This window comes from Camellia sinensis, chromosome 8 (assembly GCF_055761805.1).
Source record: "Camellia sinensis isolate YWXY chromosome 8, ASM5576180v1, whole genome shotgun sequence".
NCBI classification, from domain to species: Eukaryota; Viridiplantae; Streptophyta; class Magnoliopsida; order Ericales; family Theaceae; genus Camellia; species Camellia sinensis.
In genome coordinates, this window is record NC_138968.1 from 154,603,733 (window position 1) to 154,618,417 (window position 14,685).

General features: G+C 42.4%; 1 protein-coding gene across 1 annotated transcript; it reads right to left on the reverse strand.

Annotated features, from left to right (window-relative positions):
- Positions 1-10,913: 10,913 nt before the first annotated feature.
- LOC114298216 (uncharacterized) lies at positions 10,914-14,078 on the reverse strand. The gene is made up of 3 exons (XM_082885689.1): positions 13,981-14,078; positions 12,138-12,606; positions 10,914-11,867 (listed from the first exon to the last, which is right to left on the reverse strand). Exons 1-3 carry the CDS (start codon positions 14,076-14,078, stop codon positions 10,914-10,916), a joined length of 1,521 nt encoding a protein of 506 aa, XP_082741815.1.
- Positions 14,079-14,685: the final 607 nt, after the last annotated feature.

A 14,685-nucleotide genomic window follows, 5' to 3' on the forward strand; every position in this document is an offset into this window, starting at 1 on the left:
CTTATGAAAAATTAGGATCGCTACAAAGATTAAGACATAATAATGAGGATAAAGGCTAGAAACACACTAAGAATGAAATAAGATAAGTCATATGCGATCCAAACGTGTGTTTCAGTATATGTATCTGTTATGTTTATGTAGGTCACGCGTCGTAAGCTATTGATCCATTGGTTGACTAGCGAACTGTACAACAATCTGTGAGTAATAACTTAGTAAAGCTATATTTGATATGAAAAATACTTTCTGAATATTATGGTATGATGTGAAATGCTTCTGAAAAGGCTATTTTGGGAATCCATGAATGATGATCCATGTTTTTTAATAGTATTTGTGGTATCCTTAGCAGAGGCCCTCGCCCAGGGGAAATAGTATTGTGGCATATGGTCTTGAAGCCCTTGCCCGGGGGAATAATACCGTGGCCCAGGCCTTTGCCAGGAGGAATAATACTGTGGCCCATGTATGAGATATGCTACCTGGTACCAGAGGTTCCATTATGGAACTTGAAATAATTGACCAAAGAGATATGTTAATGCTAATGGATGTACCACACATGGATTGAATACGAACATGAATATGACTCTGTTTCTGATATAAATACAACCATGACTATGTTTCTAATTTGATAAGGGAATTGAAATCTGATTTCTAAATTGGTTATGAACATCATTCATTAAAAACTTTACTTTGTTATTATTTGCTAGGCTTTCGCTCACTATTTATATTATGTATGTAGGTGAGTAGGTGCGTGACTAGACCTAAGCTGCTGCCTAGAGTTTTGGGTCAGCCAGCCACTGTGCCTCCCAGAGAGGTTCCCTTTTGAGATATCAAGTTTTGTAACTTTGCTAAAGACATTTTTGTCTTGTTTTGTTTATCTGTACATTCGGCTAAGTCCCTTTTTGGATTTATCTATGTAAATGGGTGACGTAAGACTAATTTATTTATGACGTCACATGTATATATATATATAAGTTTGTTTTGAAGATTTCTATCTTATATATGTCAACACAGCTCTATGGACAATGTATATTTCTATATTTGCTTCCGTAACCCCTTATTATATGATATTATAGTCAGAAGCCTTTGGTAATCGCTGGATTACTGGCCGGTTACGATGCTAAACTGACATGGGCGGGTTTGGGTTGTGACATAAACCCACCAAAAATGACTAAGAACACCATTACCGAGTAGCAGTCCACTAAAGTAAATATATATAAAAATAGTTATGGAATGATATTAGAGCCATGGAATGCCCCTATAGTTATTAAGCTTAGAAATGAATAGCAAACAGATAAGGAAAAAACCAATAGAAACTTGTGATTTTGATCCAAAATCACAACCAAACCGAAGCAAAAACACGTATTTTGTTACATATGCCAGTTCGACCGAACTAAGAGTATCGCCACTCTCACAACCGGGCCAATACCTTGCCCCTTGGCCTACGCCGGGCTAAAATTTTGCCCCGGGCCAGGACCAGGATAAAACCTGGGCCAAAGTTATGCACACATCTCCCTGTCGAGCTTTTCTTTGATTAATTATCCCTTTTTCCTTAGCCTGGTCAAAATCTAGGCATGACGCATTTTTGTTTCCACTTTGCAGACTAGACTAGGTTGGCCAGGCACACCCTTTCATACAGCCCCTTGGCAGTGCTACTCAACCGAGCAACCAAAACAGAGCTGAGCTTGACAACCGAGCAAAAACCTAGTAACCCTTAACTTAAGACCATGGGCAAGTACCAATTTATGGTAAGCTCACTTGGTGCCATGGCCGAATTCTGAAGGGAATACAACATCCCAGACGATGTCCACCTATCCTTAGTCGAGCTAGACACCATTTCTTGGGGAAAGTCTAGTTTCGTCCCCTTCTCCGTGCTATCCATAGTTAAGGGCGGGCTCCGGTTCCCCGTTCAACCTCTTATATACAAATTTCTAAGGTAGACAAGGCTCTACCCCACTCAACTCTCCACCAACTGCTATAGAATAATTAACGGCATAGCTGAACTGAATCGTCGTCTAGGTCTCAACCTTGAATTGGCCGAGATATTTCACTAATATTCACTCGACCAAAATGATGACGGTTGGGTCTATTATCTTAGAATTATAAGAGGCCGAGATAAAATTGTCAAGCGCACACCAGACAAAGACTTGAATGATGACAATTTTCTCTGGGGTTTTGGCAATTTTAAGGACCAGGAGGCCCAAATACCGGGCTGCAGCATAAACTGGAATAAAGGAACGGCGAGTAAGACTAGCTCGGTTCCTCTATTTGCTCCTTGTTTAACTTCTCCAACCGCACTAAGCCTTTGCTCTCTTTGCAGATTTGAATCATTTGAAGGCAAACTACACCCACGCCGACCAAGACGTACTATAAGCCGTGCTACGGTACCAGCATCGAGACCGGGTTGAGTTACTAGGAGTAGAATTGACCTACTACTACTCCGGCAAAAGGAGGAGTAAGGTCATAGACTTCTTACTAGAGTTTTCTCCTGAGCCTAATCGTAACCTCTCCCAAATCAACCTTATTCCCCTTACTGAAGAACAAGAGATGGAAAAAAGGTGAGTTGTTCAAGCCCTCATCACTGAGCAGCCTTTTGTTTCCAATGACAAGGTGTAGACTGAGCTGCCTCTAGTCGGTTAGGCATGCGAGACCGTTGTCACCCTTCCATCCGCTATAGCTTCGTGATCTCAGCCCAATCAAAGGCCCCATACTTCGGCTAGTCAAGCACAACGACTAATAGATGAGGAGGAGACCGAGCTGCCTGAGGCTGAACTCCCCTTAAATGAATAGTCACAAGAGGGCCACCATGCTACCTCCTCTTCTTCTCCAGCATAGACACCAACTGTGTCCTTCAAGGGCCGAGTTGTGACTATGGCAGATTCTGTTTGTGCCGAAAAAGATCTCCTCTTAGCCTTTAACTTGGCCAAGAGTGTTTGCCTGCCAGCTGATACGGAGCACCACGAACAACTGACCAAGCTGAAAGCGATATGGTCCGCTAGGAAGAAACTAGTCTTGGTAATCTTGAATTCCACACCTTTCTTTCCTTTTCACTATCTTGCCGCCCGGTTTACGTAATTATCGCATACGTTTTGTAGGTCGTTCAGAAAAACCACATTGGCCATAAGCGTGTGCTGGAGTTACGGAAAGCGGCTAAGGCAGCCATTGCTGATGGTAAGGCAAAAAATGCCGAGCTGAAAGAACTCTAAGCAAAGTTCATTGAACTGAGCGCTGACCGAGATCACTTGGTCGAGTTACTTCGTACAGCCGAAGCGGATAAGCAAAAAGCCCTGGCAAAGAAAAAAGATCGCTATCTGACAGAGCTCGCCAAGTTAGAAAGGGCTAAAAATGCTGAAATAAAGTGCCTTGAGAAGAAGATGGAGGATGCTGAGGACTGAAGTTACGCTGAAGGCGAGCAAACCTACATCTAATAATGCGAGGCAGCCAAGAATATTTTCTTTTAGTACAGCTGTAGAAAAGCTCGGCCAAGTGCAAAATTCTGAGTTCTTCTTCAACCCTCCTCCCCAATTCATTCCTAGCTACATGGCGGCTTATGCCAACACCGTGCAACAAAAGTTCGTCCAAATGGAGGAGGAAGACAATTCAGTGCCGAATGAGGAAGGCTTATTACCTGTTCAGTCCGAAGTGCGAAATTAGGCCGAGCTAGGCATAGTCGTTAAAGAAGGCATCACTGATCTAACACTAGACGGTGGTGCTGGAACCAACTTGGCTAGCGATGAAGTCAGTGCTGGTGCTGAAGCCGAGCTGGAAGATCTATTTGCTTGACGGGGATGAAACTTCATATTTTCTATTTTTGCTTTTTTGCTTTCTTTTCTCTGTAATGTAACCGAGCTATATGCTCATTCCTTTGTAATCACTCCTTTTTTATTAACGAAAAATTTCTAACTTTTTACACGTCCATTATGTTTCTCTTTGAATATACCACACTTCTTTGAATGCATGTTTTGCCGAACTAACCAACTCGGCCATACCTGATCCTACTAACCTTCTTTGCCAAGATAACTAGCTCGGCTAAAGAATCCAAAAAATGTGTTGGTCAAACCTTCTGACTTTTATTGGCCGAGATAAGTATCTCAGTCAAAGAGTGCAAAAATTTTGTTGGTCAAACCTGCCAACCTTCTTTAGCCTAGATACTCGTCTTGGCTAAAGAGTGTAAAAATGTGTTGGTCAAACCTACCAACCTTCATTGCCCCTAGTTAGGCGAAGAGTGTAAAAATTTTGTTAGTCAATCTTGCTAACCTTTTTTAGCCTAGATATTCATCTCGGCTAAAAACTGCAAAAATATGTTGGTCAAACCTACCAACCTTCATTGTCCCCAGTTGGGCAAAGAGTGCAAAAAATTTTGTTGGTTAAACCTGCCAACCTTCTTTAGCCTAGATATTCATCTCGACTAAAGAGTGCAAAAATGTGTTGGTCAAACCTGCTAACCTTTATTGCCCCCAGTTGGGCAAAGAGTGCAAAAATTTTGTTGGACAAACCTGTCAACCTTGTTTAGCCTAGATACTTATCTCGGTTAAAGAGTGCAAAAATGTGTTGGTCAAACCTGCCAACCTTCATTGCCCCCAGTTAGGCAAAGAGTGCAAAAAAAATTTGTTGGTCAAACCTGCCAACCTTCTTTAGTTTGGATACTTATCTCGACTAAAGAGTGCAAAAATTTGTCAGTCAAAAGTGTATAAAAAGTTTTGTTGGTCAAACATGCCAATCTTCTTTAGCGTAGATACTCATCTCAGCTAAAGAGTGCAAAAATTTGTTGGTCAAACCTGCCAACCTTCTTTAGCCTAGATACTTATCTCGGCTAAAGAGTGTAAAAATGTGTTGGTCAAACCTATCAACCTTCATTGCCCCCAATTGGGCAAATAGTACAAATTTTTTTGTTTACAAACAGAATAAATACAAGTACTAATAGAAATAAAATACTTTGAGATTAGTTGTGTTCCAGGACCTTGCGATAACTCGGTCGTCTACGTCTTCAAGGTGGTATACTCCTTTTCTTGCCAAACCAATCACTTTGTACGGCCCCTCTCAGTTGGGTCCCAGTTTGCCATCCCCAGGCACCAAAGTGTTTCCCATTACTTTGCGTAGCACCCAGTCTCCAATCTTAAATTGCCTTGGATGCACCGCCTTGTTATATTTTCTAGACAGTTCCTGTTGATATGAGGCGATGTGGACCAATGCCCTTTTTCTTCTTTCTTCAGCGAGATCTAGTTCCAAGGCTATGGCTTCTCCATTTGGATTGAAATTTTCACTTCTAATAGTAGGGAGGCTGACTTCCAAGGGGATTACTGCTTTCATGCCATAGGCCAAGGAAAAAGGCGTTTCGCCAATCGACCGTCTAGGTGTAGTTCGGTAAGCCCATAAGACGTGAGGAAGTTCCTCAGCCCATTTTCCTTTTGCTTTCTCCAGCCTCTTTTTTAGACCATCTAAGACTACTTTGTTAGAAGCTTCAGCTTGGTTGTTGGCTTGAGGGTATGCCGGTGTAAAGTTGTAAAATTTTATTTTGTGCTCTTCGCAAAAGCCTCTAAAGATTCTTCCATCAAACTAGGTGCCATTATTAGATATCAAGGCCTTGGGAATTCCAAACCGGGTTATGATGTTTTGTCAGACAAATTTCTTGACATCTTTCTCTTTAATAAAAGCAAGTGCCTCTACCTCTACCCATTTTGTGAAGTAGTTCCTATTGCCTGGTGCAGTTGGGACTGGTCCCACTATGTCTAAGCCCCATATTGCAAAGGGCCAAGGGCTGGTCAGAAGGAAGAGCTCTCTGGTGGGTGGGTTGATGGATTTGATGCGTGAATATCTAACACTTTTTGTATTTCTTGACGTACTTCTCGGCGTCTACTTGTATGTATGGCCACCAATACCCCTGTGAGATAGCTCGGTAGGCTAGAGATCTCCCCCTTTAATGGCTTCCGCAAATGTCCTCGTGAATTTCAAACAAGAATGCCTCGATCTTGCCAGGATAGACACACTTCAAGTATGGTCCTGTGATGGACTTTTTGTACAGTGCTAGCGATGGGGAGAGCCAAAATCGCTGCGACTTCACCCTAATCTTGTTGGCCTCCTTCTTATCCTCTGGCAAAATGCTGTCATTTAAGAACACCACGATGGGGTCTATCTAAGAGGGTCCTAGCTTGGCACAGCATACCTCAGCCACTTCAAGTTTCTCAATGCTCGGTTTGTGGCAGGAAGTCTATTAGCAATGGGTGTTAGATAGATGTGTCTGCCATCAACGCAAAACTAGCCAATTCATCTACCTTGCTATTTTCTTCTTGGCCAATTTTCTCTATCCTCACAACTTCGAACTTCATGATCTCATTTCTGACCAACTCTTGGTACTTGGCCATTTTATCATCCTTCACCTCATAATCGCCCAAAATTTGGTTGACAACTAGTTGGGAGTCGTTATACACCATCAACACTGTCATGACCCGAACCCGCCCCTATGGGTTAAGGGCATAACCGGCCAATAATCAAAAGATTACCTACGACCTCAATTCAAACCAGACATAACTCATCAGAGTAAAGGGGCCAAACGGAAGCAAATTTAAAACTTTGTCCATATAGCTGTGCTTATATGCACATCATAACATTTCACATAAGTATTCGTTAATAACTCACATCAAAAGGGAAATTAACATATAAACTGTACATACAGGATCATTCAAGTCTAAGTCAGTCAAACCCAAAGTCTATATACAAAAGTAATTCGATGTTTTCGCCAATATAACCAAACTATATCAAAAGAACAAAAGAGGCGAAGGCAAGTCTCGTGCATGAGACGTTTGGGCTGACTCTCCCAAAACCTTGACTGTTTCTCACAAACTTCACTGAGGCTGGGTTTGGACCTCCCTTGGCTCACCTACAGACACATGAATGAGCATGAACGAAAGCCCAGTGAATAATATCAAATAAAGAAGATACACGAACAATATTTAGGATGATGCGTACCAACAGCCTCGGGCCCAATTCATATTTCTATCTAGTGTATATATATATATGGGTTAAGTAACTGCGGTTCCAAATACATCAGACGGCCTCGGGCCCAATCTATTCATATCAAATAGCCTTTGGCCCATCTATTCTATCGTTCACGTCAAACTGGCCTCCGGCGCATTCATTCTTTCATTCTTGTCGGACTGGCCTTTGGCCCATTCATTCTTTCGTTCATATCAAACTGACCTTTGGCCCATTCATTCTTTCATTCATGTCAAACTGGCCTTTGGTCCATTCATTTGGCATAGCAAACATTTGTCCACCATTCAAGTTAACAAACTTATAAGACTTACATAGAGGTAGGCAATTGGACAAATAACATACATCAGATATGTTTATTAAGATATTACTTACAGTGTTCTGCTGGTGGATTCACCCTTGAGCTCGACCCTACACATTACATAACACATATGGGTCACAAACGATTCAATCCATTCTTAATTCATACATCCCTCTTAGCCTCTTTCTTATTCTTTTAATTCATTCATAATGCTCAATGCATGCCTAAGAGTACTTAGAAGTGAAAGAGAACGGAAAATGGAACACATAACACATTTACAAAATTTCAGAAACAGGGGTCCCCGCTTGAGCGTGGGTTCCGCCGCTCAAGCGGACCCTCATAGTCTTCAAAAGTACTGGCTGTCTCATTTTTATGCTCGAGCGTGAACTCGGACGCTTGAGCTGAAGGTCATTCTACATAGCTCCCCGCTCGAGCGGACATCATGTCTGCAAAAAGTTTTGGGAGCTTGTATTTCCCGCTCGAGCGGCGCCTTCCCCGCTCGAGCGGACATACTAGATTCTGGAAAATCCAGAATTGTTCTTGAGCTTCAAACTTGCATTCCAATCAACATATCTTGCATATTATGACCCGAACTTTACATATACATTTACTAACATGATCCAACACCAAATTCATTATATTATGAAGCTCAATTTCATGAATTAATCACATGCATGTCCCAAATTACACCAAACTTATTTCCAACATAACAATTTCATGTATTCAAAACTCATACTCTTATGAATTGTACATGCATGTCAGATATAGCTATCATTCTCAATTTAAAGGATGAAGAGATGATCAAAAACATGAACTTCGATCAAAGATTCAACATGGATCATGTATTTCAAACTCAAACACACAAATTCATGGCAATTTCCTACATGCATGTGTACATTGACTTCCAATTCATCAAAACCAACTCAATTCATGTTCTTTGTCATCATTCAACTTTGAATTCACAAAGTTACAAACTAAAATCCATGAATTTACTCACCTAGAGGCTCAAATCTTCCAAACTATGGTTAATTCTTGAGTTCAACCTCCAATTCTCAAGCCTTGAACCAAACTTGCACAATTCTTCCTCTTTCCCTCTCTACCCGACCCTCTCTCTCTCTCTCCTTAGAGTAATTTCAGCCAAAATGAATAAAAAGAGAGGAGTTGAGTGTATAGTGCTCCTTTTATATAAGTTCCCTTAATTACATTTATCAATATTAAATGATTGAGCACTATATCATTAATTTAATCTAATTAATCTGATCCGAATCAATTTTCAATCAAATTTCACCGTAGGCTCTAAAAATTACGCTAATCACAATGGCGTAGCCAATTTTGGTTCTGTGGCCGATAAGGCCTTCAATTTAAATTCCAAAGCAGATAATCAAACAGATTTTCCTACGGTGAACAGATAGAAATTCAAAACCACATATATTCACATAAATGACACTCAAAGTCATATCAAACACATAATCACAATCACAATTAAGATTAATTATCACAATACAAAGCAGGGTTATCACAAACACGATGCCCTTCATTCAGCAGGCTGACTTCAAACCGGCTAACAGTGCTTCATACTCTGCCTCATTATTGGATGTTGGAAAATCGAGGTTGATAGCCTATTCAATGGTTAAGACATTTGGTGAGATGAGGACTATCCCAAGTCCAATCTCGTGCCTATTGGACGGTCCATCCACAAAAAACTTTCACATCTCTACTATGAATAACTTCTAGCAAGTAGAGGGATCTGAGGACGCTTTAGGATCAGGGATGTTGACGACGCCTTCTTCCAAGTTTTTGTCCGTCGTTAGGATTTAATCCTCACTGCCTGACTATTTTACCACTTCACCTTCAAGCGCATCCTTACTTGTAGTGGTGTGGCATGGTCCTTCCTCCCTACTACAGTTGAGTGACTTACTGCGGGGGCTGCATTATTCCTGCAGCACTTGCCCCATTCCTCGGTTGCTTCGGTCAAGTCGACCGGGAAAACATAATGGCCTTGTTTGGTTTGCTTTTGAGAAACAAATTTTGGAGAAAAAATTTCAAAATTTTGTTTGGTTTAGTGATTTTGGAAAAAAAATTCCAAAATCATTTTCTCTCTCTTACACATCAATCAATCACTTTTTTTCTTGCACACATCTGCTCAATTACAACAAAATATCAAAGCATCCTAAACTTCCATACTCCAAGACTATTTCCAAAATATACAACCAAACAAATCAAAAAAATTTCTAAACTCTCTCCTCAAAATCTTTTTTGAAAATTTATCTCCCCAAACCAAACCAAACACACCCAATGATTTCCTAGTGCAAACTCAACCACAAAGTTTGCCAAAGCTTGGGCCTTTATTGTGGTTCTCAACTAGAGCTTGATGTCGAACTGCCCTAACTCCAAGGCCCACTTCAATATTCGCCTAGAAAAGTCTGCTCTTTCAAACAAGGCTTTTGAGGGGAAGACTGTTAAGACGATCACGATGCGGGTATGGAAGTAGTGCGGCAATTTTCTTGAAGCCATCATCAAAGATAAGGGCAATTTTTTTTAAAGGTAAGTACCTCGTTTTGACACCTAGCAATGTCTTACTCACATAAAATATAGACAAGTGTTGTATTCCCTCGACGTGTACCAACATCGGGCTAACTATATGTTGGGAAACTGCCAAGTATAGAAAAAGTTCCTCTCTTGGTACAACGGTTGCCAATAGTGGTAGAGATGTCATGTATGCTTTTAAGCTCTCGAGAGCTTGGTCGCATTCATCATCCCACTCGAACTTGGCCTTGAGTGCCTGGAAGAACAGTCGACACTTGTCTGATGACCGACTTATGAATCGATTTAGCGCGACAGCTAGGCCCATGAGATACTGTAGTTCATTGACTGTGTTGGGCCTATCTAGATCTTAAATGGCTTTGATATGAGAGGGATCAACTTCTATACCTCAGTTGGTTACTAGAAAGCCTAGAAATTTACCTGACCCCACACCAAACGCGCATTTGGATATGTTTAATCACAACTTGTGGGTCTTCAAAATTTGGAAATCTCAGCCAGGTCTTTAAGATGGTCTCCCTTATTCTTGCTCTTGACCACCATGTCGTCTATGTAAGCTTTCATTATTCTACTTAACAATGGCTCGAACATTTTGGTGACCATGCGCTGGAATATTGCCCCTGCATTTTTTAGGCCAAAGGGTATGACCTTGTAACAATACAATCGCCTAGGTGTTGTAAATGATGTAACCTCTTGGCCCGGTTCATATATAGCGATATGATGGTATCCATGATATGCATCGAGAAAGCTAAGTTAGTTGTGACCTACAGTTAGGTCCACTAGTTGGTCTATCTGTGGTTATAAGAAAACTATCTTTTGGGCATGTTTTGTTCACCTTCTTATAGTCCATATAAACGCGCCACTTGCCGTTCTTCTTTGGCACCACCACAATGTTGGAGATCCACATAGGATAGTGAACCTCTCTGATCGCCCCTCCCTAGAGCAGGTTCCTTACCTTTTCAGCTACTATCTTGGCGTGATGAACTGCCGATTGATGAGTTCACTGTATAATTGGTCTGGCAGTTGGGTTGACTTTAAGTTGATGTCAGATGAAGTTTAGGTCAATGTCAGGCATGTCATATGGCGTTTAGGCAAACACTTCAATGTTAGAGATCGAGAATTCCATGATCTCTATTCTCTCGATGCTGGACAAAGATGAGCCAAGAAAAAAGAACTTCTTTGGGATGTTTTCTTCTATTTTTACCTCCACTAGATCTTCCACTGCCTTTTGTTTGGCTACCTTGCCGACATCTATGAACAGCTCATTGTTTTCTGGTTCCTCTACCATCTGCACGAACCCTTTGGCAGCCCGGTTGCTATTCAACGTCATGAAGCATTGTTTGGATATGATTTGGTCTCCCAAGATTTCTTCAATCATTCCATCTTCATTAGGGAATTGCATCACCTGATGGTAGGTTGATGCTATCGCTTGCATAGCGTGCAACCATGCTCTTTCCAAAATAATGTTATAAGTGGAAGGGACTTTCAGCATCCAGAATTCCACTTGCTTCGTCATTGTCCCAGCTTTGACCAGCAAAATTATTTTACCAACTAACCATTCTAGTATAGAGTTGAAACCGACCAAGGGAGATGTCGCGGGTGCTAAATCTTTGTCCTCCAACTTGAGTTGTTTGAAGGTCCCATAGTACATTATCTCGCACGAGTTCCCTTGGTCTATCAAGATTTGCTTGATGTCAAAATTCTTGATGTGTAGAGTAACCACTAGCGCGTCGTTGTGAGGGTTTTGTAACCTTGCTATGTCCTTGTCAGAGAACAAGATGACGTTTTTCGCTTCCGTCTTCCCTTTTTTCACAGTTGGTTGTACACTCAATACTTCCCTCATGTGCTCTGCTTTCTTTATCATTCCTCTAAGCTCGCAAACTCGCTCAGGCTTGATGATCCCATGTATCACGTTGATTACACCTTGAGGCGGACCTTCGAATGGCATCCCATCTGGCTCATTGTAGTCTTGGGGAGCTGGTTGAGCTCTTCTTTCAATGTTTTGGTCCAAGTGGCCCGCAGCTACTAACTCTTCCAGATACTGCCTCAGTGGCATGCAATTTTCAATTCAGTGCCCCACTTCATCATGGAAGGTGCATCGATATCTATTGTCGTAGCCCTTTTGCGCTTCTTCTAACTTGGCTGGCCGCCGAATGAAGGGTTCATTATGTATCTTGCTAAGAATCTGGTAGACAGGCTTCTTGAACACCGTGGTGATGGCGGTGTGGACTCTCAATCTCCTTGTCTGGGAGTCCTCATCGTTTGGTCGTCCCCCTCAACCATTTTTGTTCGATTGGTCATCCCGGCCAACCTTGTTAACCTTTGCCGCAGGCTTTTTGTTCAACATCGCTGTTGTGCCAGACTTTACCTTGGCGCGAACGCCATTTTCGTCTACCCTGATGTGCTGGTGCACTCTCTCCATCAAGGCTTCCATTGTGAGAGGTAGCGTCATTGTCATTGAATCCCTCAATTTATGGCCTGCTGGCAAACCCCGCTTATACTGTGCGATAGCTAGGTTGGTGGGATAATCGTATATCTGATTGAAGGTCTCCCAATACCTATTATTGTAAGCCTTCAGCGTTACTTTCTCGCCCATGTCAATGATGAGTAGCTGGTCTATCTTAACCAGAGTTTTGGTGTTTGTCTTGAATCTAGTGACAAATGCCTCTTCCAGTTGTGCCCATGAAGCGATGCTACCTTCTGGAAACCTCTCAAACCAAGTCAAGCCTATGTCACCTAAGCTTGATAGAAACAAGATACACATTAGAGCCTTATTCCATCTATGTATGACCATAACCTAGCGAAAGTAGTGAAAGTACATGTAGGGATCTGACTTCCCCTCATAAGTTGTGAACTTAGGCTTGTGGAAGCCCAAGGGTAATGGTTCGTTCTCTATAGTCGGAACGAACGACGAGCTTTGCAACCTTGCTAACATTTTGTCTGCTGGTTCATAAGCAAAGGTACGACATTTGCATTCCAACCTCGACACTTCCACGTGTCCAGAGAGCGAGCTGCTGTAGAGCAAAGACCTTTTGGGGGTTGCGTGCCTGGGCGTCTTCTCTCCTTCGAGCCCTTTCTTCTAGCACGGTCTACAGGTCTGCCGAGCTAACCAACTCGGTGTGCTGAGTAGTGGTTTTATGTGCATGGGAGGGTCGATAATTGCTTCCCTCCATGTAAAACCTTTTAGTCCTCATTCTCTTAGGTCTGGAGTGACGAGTCTTAGAGGTTCTTGATTATGTGTTGCTTGTCCTGAGGCTTCTGCTTTCAGATTGTAATTATGTGTCACCTGTTACGATCCCCTGAGTGGCGAGAACGCATTCTACCTTCACGGATCTCTTCCCTTTCCACGTCTTTGCCTTTCATCTGGTTTTTCATGGCCTCCATGTTTGCTGCCATTAATTCGTCTTGCTCTTTTATGCGATCCTCTAGAACTCGGGCATCTATCTTTCATATTTGTCCATCTAGGCTTTGAGAGTGACGAGGGCCAAAGCCCTATTTTTCCCACACGCCCCTATGAGGTTTCCGTCGCTAAGGGTCTAACTCTGTTATGGGCGAAACAAAAGGCAAATCCTTGCGCCTCTTGTCCCCTTCAGGTGTTTGTCCATCGACAGCAGACTGAGGCAAGTCTTCGTTGTGCGCTATTAAAATCAGTTGAAGAAAAGCTCAATTCAAAGGTTTGTTCTCTGTGATAGTTCCCACAGACGGTGCCAATTGTACGAGCACAAAATAATCTTCTCATATAATCTTGTTGACCAAGTTTGCACTCCTCCAAATGTCGTCGCTTTGCAACCTTGCTAACATTTTGTCTGCTGGTTCATAAGCAAAGGTGCGACATTTGCATTCCAACCTCGACACTTCCATGTGTCCAGAGAGCGAGCTGTTGTAGAGCAAAGACCTTTTGGGGGTTGCGTGACTGGGCGTCTTCTCTCCTTCGAGCCCTTTCTTCTAGCACAGTCTACAGGTCTGCCGACCTAACCAACTCGGTGTGCTGAGTAGTGGTTTTATGCGTATGGGAGGGTCGATAATTGCTTCCCTCCATGTAAAACCTTTCAGTCCTCATTCTCTCAGGTCTGGAGTGACGAGTCTTAGAGGTTCTTGATTATGTGTTGCTTGTCCTGAGGCTTCTGCTTTCAAATTGTAATTATGTGACTCACCTGTTACGATCCCCTGAGTGGCGAGAACGCATTCTACCTTCGCGGATCTCTTCCCTTTCTACGTCTTTGCCCTTCATCTGGTTTTTCATGGCCTCCATGTTTGCTGTCATTAATTCGTCTTGCTCTTTTATGCGATCCTCTAGAACTTGGGCATCTATCTTTCATATTTGTCCATCTAGGCTTTGAGAGTGACGAGGGCCAAAGCCCTATTTTTCCCACACGCCCCTATGAGGGTTCCGTCGCTAAGGGTCTAACTCTGTCATGGGCGAAACAAAAGGCAAATCCTTGCGCCTCTTGTCCCCTTCAAGTGTTTGTCCATCGACAGCAGACTGAGGCAAGTCTTCATTGTGCGCTATTAAAATCAGTTGAAGAAAAGCTCAGTTAAAAGGTTTGTTCTTTGTGATAGTTCAAACAGACGGCGCCAATTGTACGAGCACAAAATAATCTTCTCGTATAATCTTGTTGACCAAGTTTGCACTCCTCCAAATGTCGTCGCTTTGCAACCTTGCTAACATTTTGTCTGCTGGTTCATAAGCAAAGGTGCGACATTTGCATTCCAACCTCGACACTTCCATGTGTCCAGAGAGCGAGCTGCTGTAGAGCAAAGACCTTTTGGGGGTTGCATGCCTGGGCATTTTCTCTCCTTCGTGCCCTTTCTTCTAGCACGGTCTACAGGTCTGCCGACCTAACCAACTCGGTGTGCTG

Excerpts from the sequence above, each read along its gene's own strand:
- LOC114298216 (XM_082885689.1), bottom strand. The coding sequence starts at position 14,078 with ATGGAGGCCATGAAAAACCAGATGAAGGGCAAAGACGTAGAAAGGGAA. Across the intron at positions 12,607-13,980 it reads CACTCAGGGGATCGTAACAG|ATGGAATAAGGCTCTAATGT; the intron begins GTGAGTCACATA and ends GGTCATACATAG. Across the intron at positions 11,868-12,137 it reads CTGCGGCAAAGGTTAACAAG|TATCTGGAAGAGTTAGTAGC; the intron begins GTTGGCCGGGAT and ends CCACTGAGGCAG.